Raw genomic sequence first — 11,964 nt, 5'->3', positions numbered from 1 at the left:
CACTGCAACCTCTGCCTCCCGGGTTCAAGCAATTATCCTGCCTCAGCCTCCCGAGTAGCTGGGATTACAGGCACCCGCCACCGTGCCCAGCTAATTTTTTGAATTTTTAGTAGAGATGGGGTTTCGCCATGTTGGCCAGGCTGGTCTTGAACTCCTGACCTCAGATGATCCACCCATCTCAGTCTCCCAAAGTGCTGGATTACAGGTGTGAGCCACCGCACCCTGTCTTATTTTATTTTATTTTTTTGAGACAGAGTCTCACTTTGTCACCCAGGCTGTAGTGCAGTGGCTCAATCTCGGTTCATTGCAACCTCTGCCTCCTGCTTTCAAGCAATTCTCCTGCCTCAGCTTCCTGAGTAGCTGGGACTACAGGCATGCACCACCATGCCTGGCTGATTTTTTTGTATTTTTAGTAGAGATGAGGTTTCGCCATGTTGGTCAGGCTGGTCTTGAACTCCTGACCTCAAGCGATCTGCCCACCTCGGCCTCTCAAAGTGCTGGGATTATAGGCATGAGCCACTTTGCCTGGCCAGTAAAAGTAACTTTTTTTTTTTTTTTGAGATGGAGTTTCTCTCGCTGCCCAGACTGGAGTGCAGTGGTGCAATCTCAGCTCACTGCCACCTCTGCCTCCTGGGTTCAAGCGATTCTCCTGCCTCAGCCTCCTGAGTAGCTGGGATTACAGGCGTGTGCCACCAGGTCTGGCTTTTTTTTTTTTTTTTTTTTTGAGACAGAGTTTCACTCTTGTTGCCCAGGCTGGAGTGCAATGGCACGATCTTGGCTCACTGCAACCTCCACCTCCCAGGTTCAAGCGATTCTCCTGCCTCACCCTCCCTAGTAGCTGGGATTACAGGCTTGTGCCACTACGCCCAGCTAATTTTGTATTTTTAGTAGAGACAGTAGAGAAGGGGTTTCTCCATGTTGGTCAGGCTGGTCTCGAACTCCTGACCTCAGGTGATCCACCCACCTCGGCCTCCCAAAGTGCTGGGATTACAGGCGTGAGCCACTGCACCCGGCCAAGGCTATTTTTTTTTTTTTTTTTTTTTTTTGTATTTTTAGTAGAGACAGGGTTTCACCATGTTTGTCAGGCTGGTTGGGAACTCCTGACATCAGGTGATCCACCCACCTTGGCCTCCCAAAATGCTGGGATTATAGGTGTGAGCCACCACGCCCAGCCAAAGTAACATTTTAAATAGCAATAATGTTTGAATTTTTTTTTGGTTCAAACTTCACATTAGGGCTGGTCACAGTGGCTCATGCCTGTAATCCCAGCACTTTGGGAGGCCGAGTTGGGTGTATCTCTTGACTTCAGGAGTTTGAGTCCAGCCTGTGCAACATGGTTAAACCCTGTCTCTGCTAAAAAATACAAAAAATTAACAGGGTGTGGTGGCGAGCAGCTGTAGTCCCAGCTACTCAGGAGCCTGAGGTGGGAGGATTGCTTGAACCTGGGAGGCAGAAGTTGCAGTGAGCCAAGGTGGCATCACTACTCCAGCCTGGGTGACAGAGGCCTCATCTAAAAACAAACAAACAAAAAACCAAACAAAAGAACTTCACGTTAAATAGAAAATCGTTTTGTATGGATCAGTGAAACCTGACCAAAATAATGCTATGATTTCCAAAGTAGAATAAATCAGTTGAGCTAAAACCAATTAGACTCTGATAACTAAGAAGAACTGAGTCACAGGAGTAATAAAGCTAGTGAGATTCAAAAAAACCTCTTGCCTCTCATGATACATCCTTGTGAGGGAGAGATTGGTGAGCAATGAGAAATGTTTCCATTCTGATGGACACTTGTGGTGGCAAAGCACTATAAGCATCAGCACCATGGGCATACATTATAAAACTTGTCTCAGAGTTGTTAAGATAATTAAATGTTAATATTTGCAAGAAATCTAAACAGTGTCTGGCATGCAGTGACTGTGGTATTGTATGAGTACTTGTCAAGTAAAAAAATAAGGGATGGAATTACAACCATATCCCTTAGATCGGGGGTCCCCAACCCCAGGGCCGTGGATCAGTACCGGCTTGTGGCCTGTTAGGAACCCGGCTGCACAGGAGGAGGTGAGTAGGGGGGTGGGGGGAGCGAGCGCTACCACATGAGCCCCGTCACCTGTGAGATCAGTGGCGGCAGTAACAATTCTCATAGGAGGCCGGGCACGGTGGCTCACGCCTATAATCCCAGCACTTTGGGAGGCCGAGGCAGGTGGTCACCTGAGGCCAGGAGTTCAAGACCAGCCTGGCCAACATGGCGAAACCCCGACTCTACTAAAAATACAAAAATTAGCTGGTCGTGATAGCACATGCCTGTAGTTCCAGCTGCTTGAGAGGCTGAGGCAGGAGAATCACTTGAACGTGAGAGGCGGAGGTTGCAGGGAGCGAGATTGCGCCACTGCACTCCAGCCTGGGTGACAGAGCGAGACTCGTCTCAAAAAAAAAAGAAAAAAGATTCTCATCGGAGTGTGAACCCTGCTGTGAACTGCACATGCAAGGGATTGCGGGCTTCTTATGAGAATCGAATGCCTGATGATCTGAGGTGGAACAGTTTCATCCCAAAACCAACCCCACCCCACTCGGGGTTTCGCCATGTTGGCCAGGCTGGTTCCGAACTCCCGGCCTCAAGTGGTCCGCCCACCTCAGCCTCCCAAAGTGCTGGGATTACAGGCATGAGCCACCACGCCTGGCCTTCCCCTACTATTTTCATTCCTCTGCAAAAACTTAACCTCTCCCCTCGTTTTCAAAAAAGAACATTAAGACCAGGTGCAGTGGCTCAGCCTGTAATCCCAGCACTTTGGGTGGTGGAGGTGGGAGGATTGCTTGAAGCCAGCAGTTTGAGACCAGCCTGGGCAACATAGTGAGACCTCATCTCTGAAATAAATAAACAATTAATTAAAACAACAGAAAGAATATTTACTAGCTTTTATTTTCAAAAATATAAACTCACTGTAGGAATTAAGCACATTCCTCTTGTGGACCATTTGGATTAAATCCTTTCCGTGGGCAGAGATCACTTTTTATATTTTTCTTGTTCCCCCAATAAGCCTTCCATAATACCAATCATAAAATACACACTCAGATATTTCATGGAATATGTAACAAACCGAACACACTGGACATACTTGAGATAAAATAAAAATCTAAACTAAAAGTGATATGTATTAATTTCTTTCCTTATTTTCATGTAGCATCCTGTTAAGATGCCCTTAGAAGCTCTTCCCATGCTTTAATTGCCTGTTTGAATTCAGCCTATATTTGTTCCATGAACGAAACAATATACTGCAACTTGTAAAATGAAAAAGGTAAAATAAAAATAACGAAATACTGTAAAATGAAGAAGGCTCTGACAAAATTTTAAGAACTCATCAGTATAAGGATGCTTTTGTCATTCTTTGAGAAATGCAGCTCAATATTATATTTAGTCTATTTGGAATAGCTATGTCCTTAACTGACAGTCAATATTCAAACATCACCAAATTATTAAATTTTTTTAATTAAACAGTTTTTTAAAATTATATTTGCATATATGAAGGTAAGTAAGACACTGGACAAATTATAGAGTCTCAGGCTTATGTGGAATTATGACTGCTCTCAACAATTACTGAAATCCCCTTTCAAAGAAAATCTTCACATAAACCTATGTTTGACTATGTAATAGAATGAAGACAGCCACAGATCTGGCATTCTCAAAACATCACACAAGTACTGCATGTAATGCTGCAAAATAACTGTTTTCCTCTAAAATTTCACTAAACAACCTCAGGCAGTACAATAAAACAAAACATTAAGACCTCCCAGTGGTCATCCTAAGAATTAGACAGATTTCTTTGATTTTTTCTTCTCTGCTTCTTCCTTTTCCTTTTCTATTTCAGTTACATATAATTCAACTTCTTTTGCACTAAACATCTGAAAAGAGAAAAAAATTTAAAGATCAAATGTCAGTTATACGAATAATATGTAAATATTTACAATATGAAGAATTCCAATATTTAATAAATTTATACTTTCTATGTATAACTTTATATTTTGTAACTTCAAATATACAATGAAGCATTTCAAGAGGTCTAAGAGCAATAACAATTATGGGCAAAACCAGATCTCTGACATTTCTACTATCACTGTGCTAAAAAAGAAAGCAGGACAAAAGGTGATATTGCGTTATATATCCTATATGTGAGTATAACTCCAAAAACATTTTAATGCGAGGCTTAATTTTATTCATGAACAAAGACTCATTATTTAACTCTCCCAACTGCACCCTACTGTGTGATTCTCTGATAGGGTTTAATAATTTGACCAGTTTATAGAATAGCGAAATGAAATGGGAAAAGATAATTTACGCTACTTTATGTCTAAGTAGAAAGCAAAAAAGGTTTTATTTTTCTAAGAATTTGCAGTGTAGTTTGATTTTCTGTTGTACTGTTCACAGGTAGATCCAAGGTTACATGCTTGCGGCTATAAGACAGCAATTATTGGCCAAACCTGGTGACTCAGGCCTGTAATCCCAGCACTTTGGGAGGCCGAGGTGGGTGGATCAGTTGAGGTCAGGGGTTCGAGACCAGGCTGCCATTTTCTTTTTCTTTTTTTTTCAGACAGGGTCTCACCCTGTCGCACAGGCTGGACTGCAGTGATGTGATTGCAACCTCTGCCTGCCGGGTTCAAGCGATTCTCCCACCTCAGTCTCCTCAGTAGCTGGGACTACAGGTGTGTGCTACCATGACTGACTGATTTTTGTTATTTTTAGTAGAGAGATTTGCATTTTCAGTACAGACAGGGTTTTGCCATGTTGGCCAGGCTGGTCTTGAACTCCTGACCTCAAGTGATCTGCCTGCCTCAGCCTCCCAAAGTGCTGGGATTACAGGCCTGAGCCACCGTGCCTGGCCAAGACAGCAATTATTAACTTCAGTGAAGTTAATACATTTATATACAAAAATCTAAATGTAATGATCTTAATACTGAAAAGAGGTATCTATTAAATTGATAAATGAATGATCAACTTTATGGAAAGGCAAATTTTCAAAGATATTAGAGATGTAAAGGATTTTAGCTATTAGTCCATCACTAGAATTTACATATAAGAAAACGTAGATTCACAAAGCTAAATTATATTTGGCCAAAGATTAAAGAAGGATGAAAGATTAGGTCTCTGATTCTTATTTCAACTCCAGAACTCTTTCCATTTCACCTATAAAGATGTGTGTCACAAAATCTGTATTTGTCAATAATCTACATAAAATATATTATTTGAACGTTTTATGAAATGAATTTACCCATCAAGCAATTACTAGGAGTTCCATGGGCTCTGAAAGTGGAAGAATATAATTCTTACCTGCTATTAAGGAGTCCACAGTTTAGTGGAAAAAAACTGGCATATAAATAGATCATTACAATACAAACCTGAATAAAGTGATGTGGTATTACTTGGGGAAGAAATAATTTCCTCCTTTGAAAAAGTGTCTTTCACTTTCTTTTTCCTTTTTGAGACCGGGTCTTGCTCTGCTGCCTAGAGCTGAAGCACAGCGGCATGATCACAGCTCACTGCAACCTCTGCCTCCTGGGCTCAAGCCATCCTACCGCCTCAGCAACCGGAGTAGCTGGGGCTACAGGTGTGAACCACCATGCCCAGCTAACTTTTGTATTTTTTGTAGAGACGGGGTTTCGCCATGTTGCCCAGGCTGGTCTCAAACTCCTGGGCTCAATCGATTTGCCTGTCTCGGCCTCCCAAAATGCTGGGATTACAGGCATGAGCCACTGCGCCCAGCCTCAAGAAGCCTTTTCAAAAAATTATTTTTAATTTTTATGAGTACACAGTAGGTATATATATTATGGGGTACATGAGATATTTTGATACAGGCATGTGATGCATAATAACCACATCATGGAGAATGGGGTATCCATCCCCTCAAGCATTTATCCTTTGTGTTACAAACAATCCAATTATACTCTTTTAGTTATCTCAAAATGTACAATTAAATTGTTATTGACTATAGTTACCCTGTTGTGCTATCAAACACTAGGTCTTATAAATTCTATTTTTTGTACCTATTAACCATCCCCACCTGCCCCTGCCCCCCACTACCCTTCCCAGCCTCTAGTAACCATCCTTCTACTCTGTATCTCCATGAGTTCAATTGTTTTGATTTTTAGATTCCACAAATGAGTAAAAACATGCAATGTCTGTCTTTCCATGCCTGCCTTATTTAACATAATGATCTCCAGTTCCATCCATGTTATTACAAATGACAGTATCTCATTATTTTTTTGGGGGCAGAACAGTACTTCATTGTGTGTAAGTATCACATTGTCTTCATACACTCATCTGTTGATGGACCCTAAGGTTGCTTCCAAATCTTGGCTATTGTGAACAGTTCTGCAATTAACATGGGAGTGCAGCTATTTCTTCAATATACTGATTTCCTTTCTTTTGGGTATACACCCAGTAGTGGGATTGCTGGACCATATGTACTTTTATTTTATGTTTTTTGAGGAATCTCCAAACTATTCTTCATGGTGGTTGTACTAATTTACATTCCCACCAACAGTGTATGAGGGTTCCCTTTTCTCCATATCCTCACCAGCATTTGCTGTAGCTTGTCTATTAGATATAAGCCATTTTAACTGGGGTGAGATGATATTTTATTGTAGTTTTGATTTGCATTTCTCTGATGATCAATGATGTTGATCACCTTTTTTTTTGGAGATGGGGTCTTGCTCTGTTGCCCAGGATGGAGTACAGTGGCACAATCATGGCTCACTGCAGCCTTGACCTCCCAGGTTCAAGTGATCCTCCCACCTCAGCTTCCCAAGTAGCTGGGACCACAGGAGCACACCACCACATCAGGCTAATTTTTAAACTATTATATTTGTAGAGACAAGGTCTCACTGTGTTGTCCAGGCTGGTCTGAAACTCCTAGGCTCAAGCGATCCTCCCGCCTTGGCCTCCCAAAGTGCTGGGATTACAAGCAAGAGCTCAGCCCAAGAACCTTTTTATATGCCTGTTTGCCATTTGTATGTCTTCTTTTGAGAAAAGTCTATTCAAATCCTTCACCCATTTTTTGATCAGATTATTATTTTTTCTCTTATAGAGTTGTTTGAGCTCCTTATACATTCTGGTTATTAAACCCTTGTCAGAAGGGTAAATTTGCAAATATTTTCTCCCATTCTGTGGGCTGTCACCTCACTTTGTTGATTGTTTCCTTTGCTGTGCAGAAGTTCTTTAACTTGATGTGATCCTATTTGTCCATTTTTGCTTTGGTTGCCTGTGTTTGTAGGGTACTACTCAAGAATTTTTTGCACAGACCAATGTCCTGGGGATTTTCTCCAGTGTTTTCTTGTAGTAGTTTTACAGATTGAGATCACAGGCTTAAGTCTTTAATCCATTCTTTTTTGATTTTTTGTATATGGTGAGAGATAGGGGTCTAGTTTCATTCTTCTGCATATGGATATCCAGTTTTCCCAGCATCCTTTATTGAAGAAACTTTTTCCCAGTGTATGTTCTTAGCACCTCTGTCGAAAATGAGTTAACTATAGATATGTGGATTTGTTTCTGGGAGCTCCATTCTGTTTAATTAATCTATGTGTCTGTCTTTATGCCAGAACCATGCTGCTTTGGTTACCATAGCTCTGTAGCATAATTTGAAGTCAGGCAATATGATTCCTTCAGTTTTGTCCTTTTTGCTTAGGGCAGCTTTGGCTCTTCTGGGTCTTTTGAGTTTTTTATATAGATTTTATGATTTTTTTTAATATTTCTGTGAAGAATATCATTGGTATTTTGGCAGGGATTGCATTGAATCTGTAGATTACTTTGGGTAGTATGGACATTTTAAAAACATTGATTCTTCCAATCCATGAACATGGAACACCTATTTTTTTTTTTTTTTTTTTGGTGTCCTTTTTTGATGTGGGCACTTACAGCTATAAACCTCCTTCTTTGTAATGCTTTCACTGTATTCCATATGTTTTGATATGTTAGGTTTTCATTATCACTTGTTTCAAGAAAATTTTCAATTTTCTTCTTAATTTCTTCATTGACTCACTGGTCATTCAGGAGCATATTGTTTAATTTTCATGTATTCGTATAGTTTCCAAAATTCCTCTAGTCACTGATTTCTAGTTTTTTTTTCCACTGTGGTCAGAGATGATGCTTGATATTATTTCAATTTTTTGAATATTTTAAGGCTTATTTTGTGACCTAAATATGGTCTATCCTTGAAAATGGTCCATATGCTGAGGAGAATAATGCATATTCTGCATCTGTTGGATGAAATGTTCTGTAAATATCTATTAGATACATTTGGTCTACAGTGCAGTTTAAGTCTGATGTTTCTTTGCTGATTTTCTGTCTGGAAGATCTGTCCAATGCTGAAAATGGGGTGTTGAAGACTCTAGCTATTATTGTATTGGAATCTATCTGTTTTTTTTTTTATCTCTAATAATGTTTACTTTATATATCTAGGTTCCACAGTGTTGGGTGCATATATATTTAAGACTGTTATATCTTCTTGCTGAACTGACCCCTTTATCATTATATAGTGACCTTTTTTGTCTCTTCTTATAGTTTTTGCCTTGAAATCTATTTTGTCTGATATAAGTATAGTGACTCTGGCTCTTTTTTGGTTTCCATTGGCATGAAATATCTTTTTCCATCTCTTTTTTTCAGTCTATGTTTGTCTTTATAGGTGAAGTATGTTTTTTGTAGTCAACAGATCATTGGGTCTTTTTTTTAAAATCCATTCAGTCATTCTATATCTTTTGATTGGAGAGTTTAGTCCACTTACATTCAAGGTTATTATTGATAAGTAAGGACTTATCCTCCTGCCTCAGTCTCCCCAAATGCTGGTATTACAGGTGTGAGCCACTGCTCAGACCTCACTTTTTTTGAAGCAGTCTCTTGCTCTGTCGCCCAGGCTGGAGTGCAGTGGCGTGATCTCAGCTCACTACGACCTCTGCCACCCTAGGCTCAAGCGATTCTCCTGCCTCAGCCCCCTGAATAGCTGGGACAACAGGCACACACCACCACACCCGGCTAGTTTTTTGTATTTTTAGTAGAGATGGGTTTTCACCACGTTGGCCAGGCTAATCTCAAACTGCTGACCTCAGGTGATCTGGCCGCCTTGGCCTCCCAAAGTGCTGGGATTACAGGCATGAACCACGGTGCCCAGTCTGGTCCATCCTTTCATGGAAGAATCCTGGCATTAAATGAGAAAATGTTTTAAGTTCTACCTTTCTACTGATTCCTGGCCCCAAGTAGGTGTTTATATCTAACTTCCTAGGCTAGGGAGACAAGTATCCTTCTCCAGGGCCGTTTAATTCAAATGTTTACCTCCGGCTTTCAGTGTAGTTTTCGTTTTTGGTCCCTGGGGATTTTCTTTTAGTTCTTGCAGAAGCTCAGCTATGTCTTTAAAAAACTAGTTATATTTCATCTAGAATTGTCCTCATGTTTTACAGCAGAAGAGTTTTTATATTATCTAATCCAGCATAATGCCAGAAACTGAAGTTGTAGAAGTCTACTTATATACCTTAAGTCAAGCTATTTCCTGTCAAAGTGTTAAAATTTCAGCACATAGTCAGTGATTTAAGAAGTACATTTGTAAAATTAAGAGATTTTATGTTTTTCATATTTAGTAAATACTATTTACTTCTTAGTAACTTAGATACAACTGGAATTGCCAAGGATAGGTCAGAGAATAACTAGAAAACCAGTCCACCTCTAAAATCAGCTTAAGAATAAGGGGTAGAGGCATCAAATAATAAAGGTTTACACTACTCAGTAAATTTCTTGTATCTTATGTGTTTTTCTAATTTAATAATACAGTACTCATCATAACCATATGTGGAAAGGCTATTAATCCACAGATAAGAAAACAGAAACAGATAAGTAATTTGTTTACACTGGGAAATGGTAGAGCTGGAATTTGAACTAGGGTAGCTCTAGAGCCTCACTTTGCGTTTTTTTTTTTTTTTTTTTTTTTAAGACAGAGTCTCCCTGTGTTGCCCAGGCTAGAGTGCAGTGGCGTGATCTCAGCTCACTGCAACCTCTGCCTCCCAGGTTCAAGCGATTCTCCTGCCTCAGCCTCCCAAGTAGCTGGGACTACAGGTGCCCTCCAACACACCCAGCTAATTTTTTTTTGTGTGTGTATTTTTAGTAGAGACGGGGTTTCACTATGTTGGCCAGGCTGATCTTGAACTCCTGACCTCGTGATCCACCCACTCGGTCTCCCAAAGGGCTGGGATTACAGGCATGAGCTACCATGCCCATCCAGAGCTCCATTTTTGATCACTTCACTGAACTGTATCCCACACAAAGATTTATCAAAATTGAGAATGCAATAGGATTTATAATATTTTCATGTGGAGTCCATTAAAAATGAAAACAAATAAGTTATTCAAGATCCACAAATTAAAAGTCTGTAAAGAAACAAAATTGAAACTATTTCTATATACATTGAAATTTGGCAAAACTGGTTTAAAACCAGATGCAAGTCTATTTTAAAATAATTTTCAATTAAGCAATTTCAGACTCTGAAGACATTTGAAAAACTTCCTAGAGAATACATTATGGTTGATTCCCCAAACATCCATTCTATACCAGTGCTTAACATTAGCCAACCAGCAAACAGAATCTTCTGGAGACTGTTCTAAGGATGTCTTCAGTCTTCCAATCAGATTGAAGGGAAGGACTTACATTCCAAAGTTAGGGAAGTTCTCCCTCTCCTATAAAAGGTTAACAGGAAAATAAATCATTCTGATTGCCTCTGGTGGCCATGAGAGGAATCAACCTTACTAGAACAAACTAACTTTAGGATGAAGCCAATATTCAAAGTTGCAGAGTGGAGGGACAGGAAAAATCTAGATCCATGAGAACATCGTTGTGTTGTTAAACACACTGTGTCTGGAGCAGGTTTATACTTTCATCTGTGAGAAAAAACGATTTCTTGTTCTTTAAGTCACTATGAGTTGGAGTTTTTTTGTTTTAACTTATAGACAAAAGCATTTGTTCTAACACATTAACCTCTGCTTAATTTCTCCTCAGGTCAATGGGAACTAATTTTTTTCCAAGGAGAATTTTCAGTTTTCAGTAGAAACAATTTTCAAATGTCTGCCAAAAACAACTTTTTTTTTTTTTTTTTTTTTTTGAGATGGAGTTTCACTCTTGTTGCCCAGGCTGGAGTGCAATGGCATGATCTTGGCTCACTGTAACCTCTGTCTCCCGGTTCAAGCGATTCTCCTGCCTCAGCCCCCTGAATAGCTGAAATTACAGGCACCAGCCACCACCCCTGGCTAATTTTTTGTATTTTTAGTAGAGATAGGGTTTTACCATGATGGCTAGGCTGGTCTCAAACTCCTAACCTCAGGTGATCCACCCGCCTTGGCCTCCCAAAGTACTGGAATTACATGCATGAGCCACTGTGCCCAGCTGCCAAAAACAACTTTTTTTTTTTTTTTTTTTGAGACAGAGTCTTGCTCTATCGCCCATGCTGGAGTGCAGTGGCGCGATCTCGACACATTGCAACCTTTGCTTCCTGAGTTCAAGCGATTCTCCTGCCTCAGCCTCCTGAGTAGCTGGGATTACAGGCACATGTCACCATGCCCGGCTAATTTTTTATATTTTTAGTAGAGAAGGGGTTTCACTATGTTGGTCAGGCTGGTCTCGAACTCCTGACCTCAGGTGATCCACCCGCCTCGGCCTCCCAAAGTGCTGAGATTGCAAGCGTGAGCCACCGCGCCCGGCCAAAAACAACTTCTAATAGATCTTCAAAAACCAGGTGAGAAGGAATAGAGGAAGGAGAAAGAGTGCTTAATATTACTACTGACAAACTCACTTCTCTTCATATTTTGGTGGCCTAAGATTACAGTGAAAGGTAAATTTTTTGTTTATAGTTGTAGAAAATGACAAGCTTTACATAACATTCCTTACATTCTTTTTAAATTTTTCATCTAAGGTAAAAAGACACAGCTGCTTTAAGCCAGAAT

At 40.2% G+C, this 11,964-nt stretch overlaps 1 protein-coding gene across 3 annotated transcripts in view; it reads right to left on the bottom strand.

Moving 5' to 3' along the window:
• Positions 1 to 2,899: 2,899 nt before the first annotated feature.
• PSMA8 (proteasome 20S subunit alpha 8) overlaps positions 2,900 to 11,964 on the bottom strand; it is a 56,556-nt gene continuing 47,491 nt past the window's right edge. For all 3 annotated transcript variants that reach the window (XM_004059266.5, XM_055368358.2, XM_063699136.1), the window contains one exon: positions 2,900 to 3,897. In XM_004059266.5, the coding sequence (XP_004059314.1) occupies positions 3,805 to 3,897 (93 nt within the window). In that variant the 3' untranslated portion in view covers positions 2,900 to 3,804. The remainder of the gene's footprint in view (positions 3,898 to 11,964) is intronic.

This window comes from Gorilla gorilla, chromosome 17, assembly GCF_029281585.2.
Source record: "Gorilla gorilla gorilla isolate KB3781 chromosome 17, NHGRI_mGorGor1-v2.1_pri, whole genome shotgun sequence".
Lineage (NCBI taxonomy): Eukaryota > Metazoa > Chordata > Mammalia > Primates > Hominidae > Gorilla > Gorilla gorilla.
This window is presented reverse-complemented; position numbering and strand designations above follow the sequence as displayed.